This window comes from Dendrobates tinctorius, unplaced genomic scaffold, assembly GCF_039654945.1.
Source record: "Dendrobates tinctorius isolate UK_male_01 unplaced genomic scaffold, ASM3965494v1 ptg000293l, whole genome shotgun sequence".
Lineage (NCBI taxonomy): Eukaryota > Metazoa > Chordata > Amphibia > Anura > Dendrobatidae > Dendrobates > Dendrobates tinctorius.
In genome coordinates, this window is record NW_027361960.1 from 8,770,246 (window position 1) to 8,789,428 (window position 19,183).

At 42.7% G+C, this 19,183-nt stretch overlaps 2 protein-coding genes across 3 annotated transcripts in view; one reads left to right on the forward strand and one right to left on the reverse strand.

The window, feature by feature from the left end:
• Window positions 1-19,183, forward strand: part of RNASET2 (ribonuclease T2) — a 208,907-nt gene that overhangs the window by 162,303 nt on the left and 27,421 nt on the right. The window lies entirely within an intron of this gene.
• Window positions 13,150-18,288, reverse strand: LOC141072891 (uncharacterized). Its single transcript, XM_073560103.1, has 3 exons — window positions 18,187-18,288; window positions 16,610-16,739; window positions 13,150-15,384 (listed from the first exon to the last, which is right to left on the reverse strand). Exons 2-3 carry the CDS (start codon window positions 16,676-16,678, stop codon window positions 13,375-13,377), a joined length of 2,079 nt encoding a protein of 692 aa, XP_073416204.1. The 5' UTR covers window positions 16,679-16,739; window positions 18,187-18,288; the 3' UTR covers window positions 13,150-13,374.

Sequence of the window (19,183 nt, forward strand, 5' to 3'; positions counted from 1 at the left end):
TGTATGTATGGCTCCCCCGTCCCTGTCATTGTATGTATGGCTCCCGAGTCCCTGTCATTGTATCTATGGCTCCCGAGTCCCTGTCATTGTATCTATGGCTCCCGAGTCCCTGTCATTGTATCTATGGCTCCCAAGTCCCTGTCATTGTATGTATGGCTCCCCCGTCCCTGTCATTGTATGTATGGCTCCCCGTCCCTGTCATTGTATGTATGGCTCCCCTGTCCCTGTCATTGTATGTATGGCTCCCAAGTCCCTGTCATTGTATGTATGGCTCCCAAGTCCCTGTCATTGTATGTATGGCTCCCCCGTCCCTGTCATTGTATGTATGGCTCCCCCGTCCCTGTCATTGTATGTATGGCTCCCTAGTCCCTGTCATCGTATGTATGGCTCCCAAGTCCCTGTCATCGTATGTATGGCTCCCAAGTCCCTGTCATTGTATGTATGGCTCCCCCGTCCCTGTCATTGTATGTATGGCTCCCAAGTCCCTGTCATTGTATGTATGGCTCCCAAGTCCCTGTCATTGTATGTATGGCTCCCCCGTCCCTGTCATTGTATGTATGGCTCCCCCGTCCCTGTCATTGTATGTATGGCTCCCTAGTCCCTGTCATGGTATGTATGGCTCCCGAGTCCCTGTCATTGTATGTATGGCTCCCAAGTCCCTGTCATTGTATGTATGGCTCCCCCATCCCTGTCATTGTATGTATGGCTCCCAAGTCCCTGTCATTGTATGTATGGCTCCCCCGTCCCTGTCATTGTATGTATGGCTCCCCCGTCCCTGTCATTGTATGTATGGCTCCCAAGTCCCTGTCATTGTATGTATGGCTCCCAAGTCCCTGTCATTGTATGTATGGCTCCCAAGTCCCTGTCATTGTATGTATGGCTCCCCCGTCCCTGTCATTGTATGTATGGCTCCCCCGTCCCTGTCATTGTATGTATGGCTCCCTAGTCCCTGTCATGGTATGTATGGCTCCCAAGTCCCTGTCATGGTATGTATGGCTCCCAAGTCCCTGTCATTGTATGTATGGCTCCCCCGTCCCTGTCATTGTATGTATGGCTCCCAAGTCCCTGTCATTGTATGTATGGCTCCCAAGTCCCTGTCATTGTATGTATGGCTCCCCCGTCCCTGTCATTGTATGTATGGCTCCCCCGTCCCTGTCATTGTATGTATGGCTCCCTAGTCCCTGTCATGGTATGTATGGCTCCCGAGTCCCTGTCATTGTATGTAAGGCTCCCAAGTCCCTGTCATTGTATGTATGGCTCCCCCATCCCTGTCATTGTATGTATGGCTCCCAAGTCCCTGTCATTGTATGTATGGCTCCCCCGTCCCTGTCATTGTATGTATGGCTCCCTAGTCCCTGTCATGGTATGTATGGCTCCCAAGTCCCTGTCATGGTATGTATGGCTCCCAAGTCCCTGTCATTGTATGTATGGCTCCCCCGTCCCTGTCATTGTATGTATGGCTCCCAAGTCCCTGTCATTGTATGTATGGCTCCCAAGTCCCTGTCATTGTATGTATGGCTCCCCCGTCCCTGTCATTGTATGTATGGCTCCCCCGTCCCTGTCATTGTATGTATGGCTCCCTAGTCCCTGTCATGGTATGTATGGCTCCCGAGTCCCTGTCATTGTATGTAAGGCTCCCAAGTCCCTGTCATTGTATGTATGGCTCCCCCATCCCTGTCATTGTATGTATGGCTCCCAAGTCCCTGTCATTGTATGTATGGCTCCCCCATCCCTGTCATTGTATGTATGACTCCCAAGTCCCTGTCATTGTATGTATGGCTCCCCCATCCCTGTCATTGTATGTATGGCTCCCCTGTCCCTGTCATTGTATGTATGGCTCCCTAGTCCCTGTCATTGTATGTATGGCTCCCTAGTCCCTGTCATGGTATGTATGGCTCCCCAGTCCCTCTCCTATGCATGGCTCCTTATCCCTATGTATAATTCCTGTTAAAAAACAAAACAAAAACAAAACATCCTATTTACCTTGCCTGCGCACCCTCGGTGGTATTGCATCTCGTTCCGGCTTCCAGCAACTCTGCCTGCCGAGCGATCACGTGCCCCCCCCTCATTAAGGTAATGAATATGCGATCCACTCCTATGGTAGTGGAAAGGCGTGCATATTCATTACCTTAATGAGCTGTACCACGTGATCACTGTAGAGGAAGAGCTGCCGGCGGCTGGAACGAGATGCAGCGCCAGCGAGGGCATGTAGGCAGGTGAGTATGTGTGCTGGAAACCAGCAGCTGCGCCTGGCACTGTGCGCTATTACCTGCAGCGGCACAGGCTTTAGCCACAGCCGATGGCTCTGGGACCCGCTGCTCCGCTGTTCCCCCTCCCCCGGCTCCTGGCTCTGAGACCCGCTGCTCCCCTTCCCCGCTGGCTGCTGGCTCTGTGACCTGCTGCTCCCCCACCGGCTTTCTGGGACTGTGACTTGTGTATAAGCCGTGGGGGGCGTTGTTTAGCACAAAAAAATGTGCTGAAAAACTTGGCTTATACACAGGTATATATGGTAATGGCTTTCTATAACCATTAACAAGCTTCTTACATCTCTCAACTAGAATTTAAGACCTCACTTCTTTTGCAAACTGCTCCAACAAACCCAGCTTTCCGACACTGGATACTACATTGTTAGTGTTGAGCGATACCATCCGATATCCAGAAATATCAGATCGGACTGATACACAAAAAAGTATCGGGTATCTCCGATTCCGGAAGTCCCATTCAAGTCAATGGGACAGAAATATCGGATTTAAAAAAAACCCTTTCTTTCCTTGTACATCCAGTTCGGGAGGGGGGAAGAGTGTGAGCGGTGCGTGGGCGGACACTGTGGGCGGACACTGTGCGTGTCTGTGTGTATGGGCGGGGTCTGTGCGGGCCTCTCGGGGGTCTGTATGGGCCTGCCGGGGGTCTGTGCCGGCTGCCGGGGGTCTGTACGGGCCTGCCAGGGGTCTGTGCCGGCTGCCGGGGGGTCTGTGCGGCTGCCGGCGGTCTGTACGGGCCTGCGGGGGGTCTGTACGGGCCTGCCGGGGGTCTGTGTGTGCAGGCATCGTCCGATGGTACTACAAGTCCCATCGGGCGATGCCTGCTACAATGACAGTGATTGACACATTAGACAATGATGGGACAGTAGTCCCATCGGACGATGCCTGCACACACACACAGATCCCCGGCAGGCCCGTACAGACAGCCGGCACAGACCGCCGGCAGCCGGCACAGACCCCCGGCAGGCCCGTACAGACCGCCGGCACAGACCCCTGGCAGGCCCATACAGACACCCGGCAGCCGGCACAGACCCTCGGCAGGCCCTTACAGACCGCCGGCAGCCAGCACAGACCCCCGGCAGGCCCGCACTGACCGCGCATCATGATGCGCACAGACCGCGCATCATGATGACATCATTTCAGCAGCCAATCACAGCCACAACAGTGGCTCATTGCATTATGTGAACTTCCGATTCCGGTATCCGATATTGAAAAAATATCGGTACTCGGTATTGGAATTCCGATACAGCGAATATCGGCCGATACCCGATATTTGCCGTATCGGAATGCTCAACACTATACATTGTATTTCAACTGTATTTATTGAGTTTTAAATGGAGGGAATGAGGGAGTAGGAAAGGCAAGGAAGAATAGGTAAAATAAGGAGGAGAAAAAAAAAGTGTAAGTGGGAAAGAGAAGGAGAAGAGGAGGGAAAGGGAAGGTTAAAAAAAACCCTATGAAGATAGGGAAAAGACAAGTAAACATACTATTCAAAGAGATATCAATCAAATTAAACTATTGCTTAAAATTTCAGTACCTGGCAAATCAAAACATGTTATTAAACATACAATTAAACATACAATTAATGCAATTAATTAACATACAATTAATTTGGTGAGCTGCATTTCTTGCTACATGTTCACAGATTTACCAGTGGAAAAGCCAAACTTCACCTGCCACAAATGCAAGCTTGTGACCCTGTTGGAGGAAAAGTTGCAAAATCTCGAAGAGAGGTTAGCTACGTTGAAGATCATTAAGGAAGGTGAAGAGTTCTTGGACAGAGCAGAATTATCTCTTCATGTTACAGAAAGAGAAGAAATTCGAAGTGCACCTGAAGAAACAGAGGAATGGAGACATGTGACCCAGAGAAGCAGGAGGATCAGGAGGCAGTCAGCACCCATACTGCTCAGAAACCAGTACCAGGCTCTCACGCAGGAAAACGATGAAGAAATACATCAGGATAAGACTTTGCCAACAAACAGCAACCTTGTACGCCTTCAGAGTCCTCCTGGATGGAGAAAGAAAAATGTTGTGAAGAAGAAACGGAGAGTGGAGGTCATGGGGGATTCCCTGTTGAGAGGAACAGAGGCCGCTATCTGCAGACCGGATATAACTTCAAGAGAAATGTGCTGTCTTCCAGGTGCAAAAATTAAAGATGTGTCTGACAGGATATCAGGACTCTTCAGACCTACAGATGACTACCCATTCCTGCTACTACATGTGGGGACAAATGACACCGTAAGAAACGACCTGGAAACCATCTGCAGAGACTTTGAAGACTTAGGCAAGAAAGTGAAAGAACTGGGAGCGCAGGTGGTCTTCTCTTCCATCCTCCCAGTGGATGGCCATGGAACAAGGAGGTGGAATAAGATTCTGCAGGTTAACAACTGGCTACGTCGATGGTGCCGTCAGCAACGATTTGGATTTCTGGATCACGGAGTGAACTACTTATACGATGGACTACTTGCTAGAGATGGGGTGCACCTTACGAAGACTGGAAAGCAGGTATTTGGAAGTCGCCTTGCTACACTTGTAAGGAGAGCTTTAAACTAGAACAACATGGGAAGGGAAGCAAAAGACCAGAAAAAGCCATACACCTGACAAATGCTATTGAGAACTCTGCTATTAGAAGTGGAAAGGAAGAACAAAGACGAAAGAATCTAATTAATAAAAATATTGGAGAAAGAGAAACCAATCACAAACTAAAATGTTTCTATACTAATGCACAAAGCATGGGCAACAAACAAGGAGAATTGGAACTACTAACACAGGAAAAGAAATATGATGTCATTGGAATCACTGAAACTTGGTGGGACAATACACATGATTGGAATACAAGACTAGAAGGATACAACTTATTTGCAAGAAACAGACTTGATAAACGAGGAGGGGGTGTCGCATTGTATGTTAGAAATGCGTATATCTGCACAGAGATTGAAGCTTCAGAGACTGGGAGTTCTGTGGAAACTGTTTGGGTAAGAATACAAGGACAGAACAATGGAAAGGACACCATTGTAGGCATTTACTACAGGCCGCCTGTGCAAGCTGAAGATATGGATGAACTCTTTATGCATCAAATGGCCAAGTTCTCCAAAAAATATGACATAGTTGTCATGGGAGATTTCAACTATCCAGACATTTGTTGGGAATCTCTCTCAGGCAAAACTAACAGGTCAAGGAAATTCTTATCCTCTCTTGCTGACAACTTTATCTTCCAAAAGGTAAAGGAGAAAACAAGGGGAACTGCTACCTTGGATCTAATCCTTATAAACAGGGAGGAAATGGTTGAGGAGGTAAAAGTGGCTGGGACCCTAGGAGGTAGCGACCATGCTATTTTAGAATTTTGGATAACTAGAGGCGGAAGACCTGTGAAGACTCAGACGTCAAGGTTAGATTTCAGAAAGGCAGATTTTAAGGGATTCAGAAAGAGAATTGGAGGGATCCAATGGCTGGATATCCTTAAAGACAAAAATGTCCAGGAAGGATGGGAAATCTTGAAAAATGAAATTCTCAAAGCACAGTTGTTAACAATTCCGAAAAGAGGGAAGAATAGGAAGCATTTAAGGAAACCAGGATGGATGAACACAGAACTTAAGCACATGCTAAAAAGGAAGAAAAAAATGTTTATAAAATGGAAAGAGGGAGGCATATCTAAAGAAGAATATAATGCTGTCTGCAGAACCTGCAGGGCACAAATCAGATTAGCTAAAGCTGAAAATGAATTGAGGCTTGCAAGAGATGTCAAAAGCAATAATAAATGATTTTGGGGATATGTCAAAAGTAAAAGAAAAGTCAAAGATGCTATAGGATTTTTACAGGATGAAAATGATGAAATGGTAAGACAGGATGTTGAGAAGGCTGAACTTTTAAATTCCTATTTTGCATCTGTTTTCTCTCAGAAAGGAAATGTAACATCAACTGTTATTCACTGTCCTATTAAGGGAATAGAAGAATCCAGGATATCTATAAACAGAAAGATAGTGAGGAAACACTTAGCTAACCTAAATGAATTCAAGTCTCCAGGTCCAGATGAATTACACCCCAGAGTACTGAAGGAGATAGCAGAAGAAATTTTTGAACCCCTCTCCATAATCTTTGAAAATTCTTGGAGAACAGGAGATGTGCCAGAAGACTGGAGAAGAGCAAATGTTGTTCCTATCTTCAAAAAGGGGAAGAAGGTGGACCCAGGCAACTATAGGCCGGTGAGTCTGACTTCTATACCAGGAAAGATCTTTGAACAAATTATTAAACAACATGTATGTCAATACCTGGATAAGAATGAAGTGATTAAACAGAGTCAGCATGGGTTTGTAACTAATAAGTCATGTCAGACTAATTTAATTTCCTTCTCTGACGGTATTACTGATTGGGTGGATCAAGGAAATGCTGTAGATATAGTATATCTTGACTTCAGCAAAGCATTTGACAAAGTCTCTCATACAATCCTTATTGAAAAAATGACTAAGTATGGAATGGACAAGGCAACTGTTAGGTGGATTCATAACTGGCTTAGTGATCGGACCCAAAGAGTGGTCGTAAATGGCTGCACATCCAGTTGGAAGAATGTCTCAAGTGGGGTACCACAGGGCTCTGTCCTGGGCCCTGTATTGTTCAACATCTTTATCAACGATTTAGATGAAGGAATTGAGGGTAAACTGATTAAATTTGCTGATGACACAAAGCTAGGAGGGATAGCTAATACTAGAGAAGAGAGAGAGAGGATTCAAAAAGATTTAAATAAACTGGAGAAGTGGGCAGCAACTAACAGAATGGTTTTTAACAGGGAGAAATGCAAAGTACTACATCTGGGCAATAAAAATGAAAAAAGCATATATAGAATGGGAGGAATAGGGCTAAGTGACAGCACATGTGAAAAAGACTTGGGTATACTAATAGATCACAGACTGAATATGAGTCAACAGTGTGATGCAGCAGAAAAAAAGGCAAATGCAATTCTAGGATGTATTAACAGAAGCATACAGTCTAGATCACGTGAAGTAATTATTTCCCTCTACTCCTCTTTGGTCAGACCTCATCTGGAATATTGTGTCCAATTTTGGGCACCACATTTTAAAAAAGACATCAACAAACTGGAGCAAGTTCAGAAAAGAGCGACCAGAATGGTGACCGGTCTGCAAACCCTGTCTTATGAGGAAAGGTTGCAGGATTTGGGAATGTTTAGTTTGCAAAAGAGAAGACTGAGAGGAGACTTAATAGCTGTCTACAAATATCTAAAGGGCTGTCACATTGTAGAAGGATCAACTTTATTCTCATTTGCACAAGGAAAGACTAGAAGCAATGGGATGAAGCTGAATGGGAGGAGACACAGATTAGATATTAGAAAAAACTTTTTGACAGTTAGAGTGATCAATGAGTGGAACAGGCTGCCACGAGAAGTGGTGAGTTCTCCTTCAATGGAAGTCTTCAAACAGAGGCTGGACAGACATCTAACTGGGATGATTTAGCGAATCCTGCTTTGAGCAGGGGGTTGGACCAGATGGCCCAGGAGGTCCCTTCCAACTCTACGATTCTATGATTCTATGATTCTATGATTAACATAGAGTACAAAAATATTGCTTAAAACATTTACATACTTGACGTGTCTGAGTAAACCCTCAGTTAACCCTAGAACTTGGTGGGGGGAAAGTTCGGTTTCAAAGTAACTGTAAGAAGTGGAGTGAGATTTAATCCAGTAAAATATCAGTATTTGCAGATGATACAAAACTATGTAAGGTAGTTAACACAAAGGAGGACAGTTTGCAACTACAGACAGATTTGAGTAAATTGGAGAATTGGGCTGAAAAATGGCAAATGAGGTTTCACACAGATAAGTGTAAGGTTATGCACATGGGAAGGAGAAATAGATGCTATAATTACTTACTAAATGGGAAACTGCTGGGGAAATCAGACATGGAAAAAGGCTTAGGCATCTTAGTCAATAAGAAGCTAAATTGGAGTGCCCAGTGTCAGGCAGCTGCCACCAAAGCAAATAGGGTAATGGGATGCATTAGAAGTGGTCTGGGGACACGAGATTAAATCATAATTCTCCCTCTGTACAAATCACTCGTCAGACCACATTTGGAGTATTGTGTGCAATTTTGGACGCCGGTGCTCAAGAAAGACATTACTGAACTTGAAAGGGTTCAAAGGCGGGCTACTAAAATGATAAATGGAGTTGGTTCACTACAATACCCAGAAAGGTTATCAAAATTAGGTCTATTTACTCTAGAAAAGAGAAGACTTAGGGGAGACCTAATATATATGTACAAGTATATCAGAGGGCAATACAGAGATCTCTCCAATGAACTGTTTGTACTAAGGACTGTGACAAGAACAAGGGGGCATTCTCTTCGTTTGGAGGAAAGACAATTTCTGCACTAGCATAGAAGAGGGTTCTTCACGGTAAGAGCAGTGAGGCTCTGGAATTCTCTTCCTGAGGAAGTGGTGATGGCCAACTCACTGAATGAATTTAAGAAAGGAATGGATGCTTTTCTTGTGAGTAACAGTATAGAAGGTTACGAATAACAGAATATTATAGGTAGATGGTTAACCCAGCTTAGGGGAAGGAACTTTTTTCCCTATGGAGAAAATTGGCTTCTACTCTGTGGGTTTTTTGCCTTCCCCAGGATCAACAGTGCAGAACAGCTGCACTAAAAATAGGCTGAACTAGATGGACATAAGGTCTTCCTTCAGCCTTCAAAACTATGTAACTATGTCTTGATTGCTCGAGCTGTATTCTAATTTCCAAAGTTGTATGTGCGATAGTAAAATGGAAGAAATTCTTGAAGAGTACAGCAGCCAGCAGGCATTGTAATCCAAACAAAATGACCATGCTTCATGTAGGAGAGAAGTCATGTTGAAGTATGGAGGTAGTGATTCCCAGTTGTCTTAAAAAATCAAGGCCTTCCTCTGGAGACACAATGGTGAAAGATTTTGATGCGTATTTTACTTGTAGAGAGGATGTTTGATTCCAGTGATAAATAATTCCAGCACGTATAAATTTGCTTGTAATATGACAAAATGATCTCCGTATTTGCGTAGTAGTTTTTTGAAAGATCTTTGAACAAAGTTACATTGTTATACAGAGACGGTAGCTGTTTGGAGTCTCTCATCGGTGCCATTAAGTCGTTTCTTATCCACACAGAGTAAAAGGACACAATGACATCTCTTGCTATGCCGTTCGGAAGTCTTGGAATTCTATAGACATTAGCTATTAAATTGTCTTCCTTTATTTTTGGTAGTAGTTGTGAGACCATTTTTGAGTTATATTTTTTCAATTGCGACGGTTGTACTGTTTCTGGTTTTCCTCTGATTTTTGAGTTACTGTATTTCTTCTCTTGATATCTTCAAAGTTTGCCAAGCAGCTTTTAAAGGACAAAATATCTTTGTGTGGTTGTTTCAAAGAGTCTGCAAAGGCGGTTTGAGTTTGAAAAGTATTGGATGTTATAGGATTGTTGTTTTGAATATTTTCCGTTATTTTTGATAACTCCAGCGGTGTGTCTGGGGTGTTAAGAGCGTTTATATCAGTACCTTTACATATGAAAGAAATTGTTTCTTTCATAGGTTGTTTAATATAACTTTCTGAAGCTTTTTTAATTGTTTATTGTAGAGTATTCAGAAGATACAGCATTAGTCTTGTAGTGTTCTCTCTCTCGATTCCATATGTTTTGAGGAATTCCAAAAATTGTTAAAAAAAAAATTGCAAATGTTTTTTTTTATAAATTCTTCTGTGGGTAAATCATCAGAGGCAACCATATTGTCGACCAACAAAATAGTCTTGGTTTGTTATACTCCAAATAAAGGTACACTCAATTTTATCCTGTGAATTTTCCCATGTCAGAACTTTGCAATGAAAGTCCTCAGAATAATCCAACACTTCTGAACTCTCCAGGTTTGAATCAAAAGAAGAAACAATGCTGTGATTTTCATCATAAGATGAGTTGCTCTTTGTATGGTAACCAATATACTTAGAGTTGTCATCTCCTGTCGAGTCCATTAAGCTTGAATGACCAATGGTATTTCCTTCACAATAAGAATCATATGCCTTAAAGGAATTTTCCAAGCTACCGTTTTCAGACGTAGTAAATTGAGCATACGGTGTACAGTTGTGGCCAAAAGTATTGACACCCCTGCAATTCTGTCAGATAATACTCAGTTTCTTCCTGAAAATGATTTAAAACACAAATTCTTTGGTATTATTATCTTCATTTAATTTGTCTTAAATGAAAAAACACAAAAAGAATTGTCCTAAAGCCAAATTGGATATAATTCCACACCAAACATAAGAGGGTGGACAAAAGTATTGGCACTGTTCGAAAAATCATGTTATGCTTCTCTAATTTGTGTAATTAACAGCACCTGTAACTTACCTGTGGCACCTAACAGGTGTTGGCAATAACTAAATCACACTTGCAGCCAGTTGACATGGATTAAAGTTGACTCAACCTCTATCCTGTGTCCTTGTGTGTACCACATTGAGCATGGAGAAAAGAAAAACCAAAACTGACTGAGGACTTGAGAAACCAAATTGTGAGGAAGCATGAGAATCTCAAGGCTACAAGTCCATCTCCAAAGACCTGACTGTTCCTGTGTCTACCGTGCGCAGTGTCATCAAGAAGTTTAAAGCCCATGGCACTGTGGCTAACCTCCCTAGATGTGGACGGAAAAGAAAAATTGACAAGAGATTTCAACGCAAGATTGTGCGGATGTTGGATAAAGAACCTCGACTAACATCCAAACAAGTTCAAGCTACCCTGCAGTCCAAGGGTACAACAGTGTCAACCCGTACTATCCGTCGGCGTCTGAATGAAAAGGGACTGTATGGTAGGAGACCCAGGAAGACCCCACATAAAAAAGCCAGGCTGGAGTTTGCCAAAACTTACCTGAAAAAGCCTAAAACGTTTTGGAAGAATGTTCTCTGGTCAGATGAGACAAAAGTAGAGCTTTTTGGGCAAAGGCATCGACATAGAGTTTACAAGAGAAAAAAGAGGCATTCAAAGAAAAGAACACGGTCCCTACAGTCAAACATGGAGTTTCCCTGATGTTTTGGGGTTGCTTTGCTGCCTCTGGCACTGGACTGCTTGACCGTGTGCATGGCATTATCAAGTCTGAAGACTACCAACAAATTTTGCAGCATAATGTAGGGCCCAGTGTGAGAAAGCTGGGTCTCTCTCAGAGGTCATGGGTCTTCCAGCAGGACAATGACCCAAAACACACTTCAAAAAGCACTAGAAAATGAGAGAAAGCACTGGTTTGAGAGAAAGCACTGGAGACTTCTAAGGTGGCCAGCAATGAGTCCAGACCTGAATCCCATAGAACACCTGTGGAGAGATCTAAAAATGGCAGTTTGGAGAAGGCACCCTTCAAATGTCAGGGACCTGGAGCAGTTTGCCAAAGAAGAATGGTCTAAAATTCCTGCAGAGCATTGTAAGAAACTCATTGATGGTTACCGGAAGCAGTTGGTCGCAGTTATTTTGGCTAAAGGTTGTGCAACCAAGTATTAGGCTGAGGGTGCCAATACTTTTGTCTGGCCCATTTTTTGAGTTTTGTGTGAAATGATCAATGTTTTGCTTTTTGCTTCATTCTCTTTTGTGTTTTTTTCATTTAAGACAAATTAAATGAAGATAATACCAAAGAATTTGTGTTTGCAATCATTTTCAGGAAGAAACTGAGTATTATCTGACAGAATTGCAGGGGTGTCAATACTTTTGGCCACAACTGTAAGTGTATCAGATTGAAAGTATTTTGATGTTGCGGTAGCAAAGGCTGCAGAGATGCTTTGTTGTATTACATCAATTAATCCATTATTAAAATCTATGCATTCTTGCTCTTTCAAAAATGACCTGAGGAGGCAGGTGTAAAAGCCGCAGATATATAGGCATATGATGTGTCAACTGAATTGCCCAACAAATTTTAAGTATAGTTTCCTCTGACTGTCAGTGTCTTCAGGCATAGTTTTCTGAATTTTGGGATCAGTAATCAAAGTGTAACAACCCTACCAGCATCACTGCATGGCTTCCATCTCCCATCAGGCTCTTCCTGGTTCTTATAGAGACAGTGTGCACCTTCCTAAGATGTTCCCAGTGAATTGCCAAGAGGCATAAGGTACTTAAGGCATCCCCACCCATTGGAGGATGCCTGAGCAACGATTTCTCTCAGTCAGTGCCTTGCTGCTGAGTTGCCAGGTTCTGTCCTGTTTTTCGCCTTCTCTGGGGGCTGCATACCCAGACCTGTTACTGTGCGTTGTGTCTTGTGTTCCTGCCTCCCTGAAGGCTGCATATTCAGGCCTGTATCCTTGTCCTGTATTTGTTCCCATGTATGTCCTTGTCTGTACTGTGTCCTACTCATGTACCTTATCCCGTGCCTTACCCTGTCTGAACTAGTCCTATACCTGTGTCTGTTTGTATCCTGTCTTGCTAAATTTTCTCCCAAATTAGGTTATTTACCTTAACTTACGTAGCGCTCACTGGCATCCCAACCAGGCAAAGATTATTGACAATCTTTTATTTTAGCAAGCAATCTTTTTGTTTTACATAGCACATGAATAGTCTCAAGATTTAAAAATGACAGTTATGACATGAAAGATTTCAGCATCAATAATAATTACCGAGTTATTGTAGCATCACCCTTCGCATTGGGGGACCTCGATCAGCGGGAAGGGGTTTTCCTCGGTCAGCATCACAGACTAAGTGCGTCCACTTGAATCGTCTGGAAAGTCCCTACCCGCTGAGGAGGTCAGTACTTTTTATAATATTAATTGGAATGATCACGCACTGACATGCGCAGTGAATCAGGTTTCACCTTGATCACGCGCTGTCATGCGCAGTAACTTGGTTTTTTTTCACATTCCTCCTTTATCTCAGTTGGTTTGGTTCTCACATTCCTCCCTTCCAACTCCCACAACAATGCCTGAGCAGGTGGTTGCTTTTCACATTCCTTAGTGTGTGCTCTCCTCATGGTAGGAAAAGTTCAGATTCCGGTCACAATCCATAGTATCCAAATGGATGTTTCAATGTACTGCAATCACTACCTTATTGACTGGATGCCTATCTATACCAGTCTCTCACTCATGCATATCCCATTTGTATCACAATCGGTCCTTGATTGCAGTCTTTTAAACGCCATTTTTATAGGACACCATGAGCACTTGTGGTTTCTTGCAACACATTTTGTAAGCTATATAGCAATTCCATATGGATAATAGAATCACTACAATAGCCATCACCAACACGGGATGAATCAGCCAATTCAATAATTTGGTAGCTGAGGGCGAATACCCTAGAAAAATATCATACCAATGATGAGAGGTAGCATCAGCAATAATCGATCCCATTTTTACAATCTTATCTGCTATAATAGTGGTGCTTATCACATGCATTTGTATAGTTCTATTTAATTGAGTAATCATATATTTTCCTTCTTCTGATTGTTCAATTATATGTTTCAATTTCGTTAAATTTACCTCCCAATTATTGATTTCTAATGTTGGTTCCCACTCAATAGTGGCAGCAGTTGTTACATCTGAGCTTAACAGAAAAGTTCGATTTTCCCATTGTAGTGCGGTTACATTTCTTAGGCATCCCACATAAGGTACTATCATTCCAGAGATTATTGGAACATCCATTATTACACATACCTCTCGTGGGGCTATTTCAATCAACATTCTATATGAGGTTGGCAAAATGATGAATTCACATACATTCATAGTATTTTGTAACAAACATGGTTCATATACGGCTGATTGTAACCTGCAAATTTTCCCCTCTAAAGTATCCTCACATAAACTTAAATCATGAGTACGATTATTTTTATCAATATATAACCCATTAAACTTGGGCATCCATAACCACTGTTGTCCAGGAATACCTAATAATAATGGCATCACTACAAATCTACACATTACTTGTTGATTGGTTACATTATAAACAATCAATAGTCCTGAACACAAAGTGTCGTTGCAAACCATCTTAGGAGCTTCTATTCTTAACCAGGAAACCTTGGGGATTGTATTTTTAAATACGGTCCTCCAGACTAACTCATTCCCAGTCATAAGTTGAGTTTGCATATTATTTTTCTGCTGAATTTGATATATAGCTTGCAGCGTACATATTGTCCAGTTAACTATTATGCTAACATTAGTATTAATTTCTAAATTTAAGGTATCTGAAACATCTTTCATTTGTAAAAGAAAAGTATCCATTTGTAATGCCTGCTTCCAAGGACGCCAAATAGTAGGCATCCATCTACCTTGTATAGTCAAAGCATCTTGGATATCTTTTCCGGCATTATGCATTTTATTTGCCAAAGTTTCAATATCAAATGAGTTCAAAGTCCCAGTCACAGCCCCGACTCCTCCCAATACTGTATCATACCATGCCCTTTTTCCCCTATAATGGCATGCAGGAGTAGATGGGAAGATTATTTTGGCTGCAACGACAGTCTTCTGCGATTGAGTTCCTGTTTTTACACATGATGTGGGAATCTTCTTCATCTGTCCTGGATCAGCTTTAGTCTGTGACATCAGATACACCCGGAGTATCCTTCTCCATGATACACATGATAAACTAGGTATCCCACAGCATAGTCCTGTTCCGTTATAGGTTCCCGTGTGATTATTACAAGGCGGGTATTTCTGTCCTGTCATCGCCACCATCTGACGATTGGTGGCATTACCACAAAATATAATCATAGTTTTGTTTAAAGTAAAAGTGAACTCAGTTTTATTCTCCCCTTTTGAACTATAATTATCCCATATTGACTGATCAAAGGTTAATTGTTCAGTCGTCCAACAAATAATATGATCTTCAGCTTGAATATTCAAAGTGTCATTACTATCAGCTAAGTATATAGTAGACTTAGTCCCATTATAATACCATGGTCGGGGATATTTTGCAGTTATGTTGAGATTAACGTCAAAAATCACTTGAGTGGTGAGTTTTCCCCAACCTCCACATCCGGCATTTTCATTCGGGGTGGTTCGGTTGTATTCCTTCCAATCTCCTGGCCTCGGAACGTACTCCTTCCTGAATTTTGTAGTCAGACAGATTCCAGGAGTCCAGGCACCGATGCTGTCCAAACACGCGAGCCCAAGGATTCCACTTAACCATATTTGAAGATTTGGAATCTATAAAATCAATAATCAACATTATTCTCTCAAATAACATTTTTCTTGTGGGATATATTCCCATTTTTCCACTTCTGGCCTCATAATTAACAGGGTATGGTCTTTGCCTACTGCTATCACTTCAGCCTCTGAAGGCGGTCCTTGGGTATTTTGAACCCAGATTTTGGCTCCCACATTAGTGATGTTAGAAGAGCCAAAACCTTTTGAGCCTCTGATCGTTAATTCTGAAGGGGCTGTTCCCTCTTGCACATCTGACAAATTTATTGGAATCAAAAGCATTTGCGCAGTACGCTGTCCTTTCTCCAAAATTAGAGGCTCATTCCCCAAATTTATCATTAATACTTTGATTTCTCCTTGATAATCTGCATCTATGACTCCTCCCACCACCATGGCCCCCTTTAATGCCAAACTAGACCTAGTGGCTATCTGTCCATAGTGGTCCTTTGGAATCTGACACCCCAATCCTGTAGCTATTGGTTTTACTTTCCCCTGTGGGATCACAACAGTTTCCAATGCACTCAAATCCAAACCTGCTGAATGTGGAGTTGCTCGTTCCGGTATTCGTGCTTCTTGATCAGTTTTCCACCATACGACGGACCTTATCAGGTGTGCCTCATGTATGGTGAGATTGGGTGTAAGCATCCTCATGAGAGGAGTCATAGAGTCTGTGATAGGCCTGTTAATTATCTGTAAAGCCTCACTCAAATTGTCTCTCCATTGTCCATACTGTGTATCAGATTGATTAAGTTTTCTCAATGTGGATTTTAATAATCCATTCATTCTTTCCACCAAACCTGCTGCTTGTGGATAGTAAGGTATATGATATACCCATTGTATATTGTTGTCCTGAGCATATTTTTTAATGGCATCTCCAGTGAAATGAGATCCATTATCAGTTTGAATTTGTAAGGGGACCCCATAATACTGTGTTATTATCTCTAAGGTCCGCTCTGTGCTCCATTGGGTGGCTGCTTTACACGGAAAGCCCACCATCAGTCCTGAATATGTATCTACCGCACTACAGACATACTTACACCCCCTACTCTCTGACAAAGGGCCGATGAAATCCATTTGCCATATCTGAGCAGGTAACTGGCCTCTGCCTATGTGTCCCATTACGGTGTGTGGTACCTCTCGTTTTTGTGAATGTTGACATATTGGGCAATGTTGTATAGTTTGTTTTATTATGTCAAGTGTCAGAGGCACACCTCTCTCCTTGGCCCACCTGTAAGTGGCTTTTTCTCCAAGATGTCCGCTTTTCTGATGAGCCCAAACGGCTGTACCTTGCAGCCATGCTTCTTTTTCTCCAGCATCAATCTCAGTAGTATTTTGTCGAATAGCAGCTGCTTTATCTGCTTCAGAGTTAAACAAACGTTCAAGTGAGTCAATTGGCATATGAGCATCAACATGAAAGACAGTGGTAGGTGTCTCTTGCACCATTTCCTCCAAATATTGCCACACTTCCCTACCCCAAATTTCTTTACCATGAATCATCCAATTATGCTTTTTCCATCCCATCATCCATGTTGCTAAACCATTTGCCACTGACCATGAGTCAGTGAAAACATGACATTGTCTCCCTTTTTCAAAAGCTATTGCTAGGAAAACAGCATATAGTTCAGCATATTGACTACTTTTTCCCTCTCCTTCCATTTGGAGATGCTTTTCTAACTTTGGATTATAAGCAACACTTTTCCATTTTCTTTTCCAGTATTTATTCTGAGGAACTTTTACTGCAGTTTTTTTTTTTCCAGCTACATTCTGATAATGTTCTCACTTGTCTTTTTACAACCAGGTGTTACATTCTAACACCACTTCCTGCCCTCCTACTTCTGTTATCTTTTGTTTTAACTGAGAGCATTTCTCCTGCATGTTAATCTTCCGGTCATGCATAACACGGTAAGCACTGAGCAGAATCCACATGCGCCGTCCTAAAGACACTACATCACCTGCCTTAGCAGGGACACCCCTGAGTACATCAACAACATCAGTGGGTTAACTGCATCACCTGCCTTTGCAGGGACACCCTCGAGTAACTTAACAACATCGAGAGGTTAACTGCATCACCTGCCTTTGCAGGGACACCCTCGAGCAACTTAACAATATCGAGGGGTTAACTGCATCACCTGCCTTTGCAGGGATCCCCATGAGTACACTAACAACATCATGGGGCTCTGAGCCCTTGAGCTTATTATCCTATGCCTCTGCAAGTCCACTACTCCCCAATTCATGCGCTATTATATCATACAGAGCTTCGGTCCAGCCAGGAACCTCCGGTTTTTCCTCAACTTTTCTTTATTACTTCGCCTGAACATTGTAACAAAAATTTGGCAAAATGCCAAATGCTGATTTTTTGCACAAAGAAACCTTAACTAATATTCCGTATTTTGACAAAAATAGAATTTCAAAATTATATTCAGGCAAAAAGTTATTTAGGATTTTCCAAAATTGGCTTTCTGCCAAATAGACGCAACCTATCACAACTTTACAATTATCACTTCTCCAGACTATAGAACATACCAAAAACCTTCCTAGTTACAACTACAAAAATCTTTTTACTCAAAAGCCTGAAATTTGAAAAATCCTGCCGACTACGCCAATTTATGTCTTGCTAAATTTTCTCCCAAATTAGGTTATTTACCTTAACTTACGTAGCGCTCACTGGCATCCCAACCAGGCAAAGATTATTGACAATCTTTTATTTTAGCAAGCAATCATTTTGTTTTACATAGCACATGAATAGTCTCAAGATTTAAAAATGACAGTTATGACATGAAAGATTTCAGCATCAATAATAATTACCGAGTTATTGTAGCATCACCCTTCGCATCGGGGGACCTCGATCAGCGGGAAGGGGTTTTCCTCGGTCAGCATCACAGACTAAGTGCGTCCACTTGAATCGTCTGAGGAGGTCAGTACTTTTTATAATATTAATTGGAATGATCACGCACTGACATGCGCAGTGAATCAGGTTTCACCTTGATCACGCGCTGTCATGCGCAGTAACTTGTTTTTTTTTCACATTCCTCCTTTATCTCAGTTGGTTTGGTTCTCACATTCCTCCCTTCCAACTCCCACAACAATGCCTGAGCAGGTGGTTGCTTTTCACATTCCTGAGTGTGTGCTCTCCTCATGGTAGGAAAAGTTCAGATTCCGGTCACAATCCATAGTATCCAAATGGATGTTTCAATGTACTGCAATCACTACCTTATTGACTGGATGCCTATCTATACCAGTCTCTCACTCATGCATATCCCATTTGTATCACATATCCCTGTCTGTAGCCTTCCCTATCCTGCTGTGTTTCCTTCTGCTCTTGCAGAAAACCCTGCGGTTCTACTTTGCTCTTGAGCTGCGGTTCTGCTCTTGCTCTGCATCCCTGCTGCTCTGGTCTGGCTCCGCAACCCTGTGGCTCAGCTCTGCTCTTGCTCTGCAACCCTGCGGCTCTGCTCTTGCTCCTCAGCCTTGCGGCTCTGCTCTTGCTCTGCAACCTTGCGGCTCTTCTCCGCAACCCTGCGTGTTGTGAACTCTCTTGTTCTGACTTCTAAGTCAGGGCTCCCTCTGGTGGTTACTGTGGGTAGTGGAGCTGGCCGGGTTGACAGAAGTCTGCCACCTGACGACGATGATTGGATGTCAGGGGTTACTGACTGGGAGGATATAAGTGAGCAGGCTTCCCTCAGTTGCTGCTGGTGATTTGTTTCTTCCTCTGCATTTTGAGGTCTGCTGTCTCCTGCCTGATCCTGCATTTTTCAGTTAAGTTGTTCATTTGTTAATCCTTTGCATCTGATCTGGTTTTGTC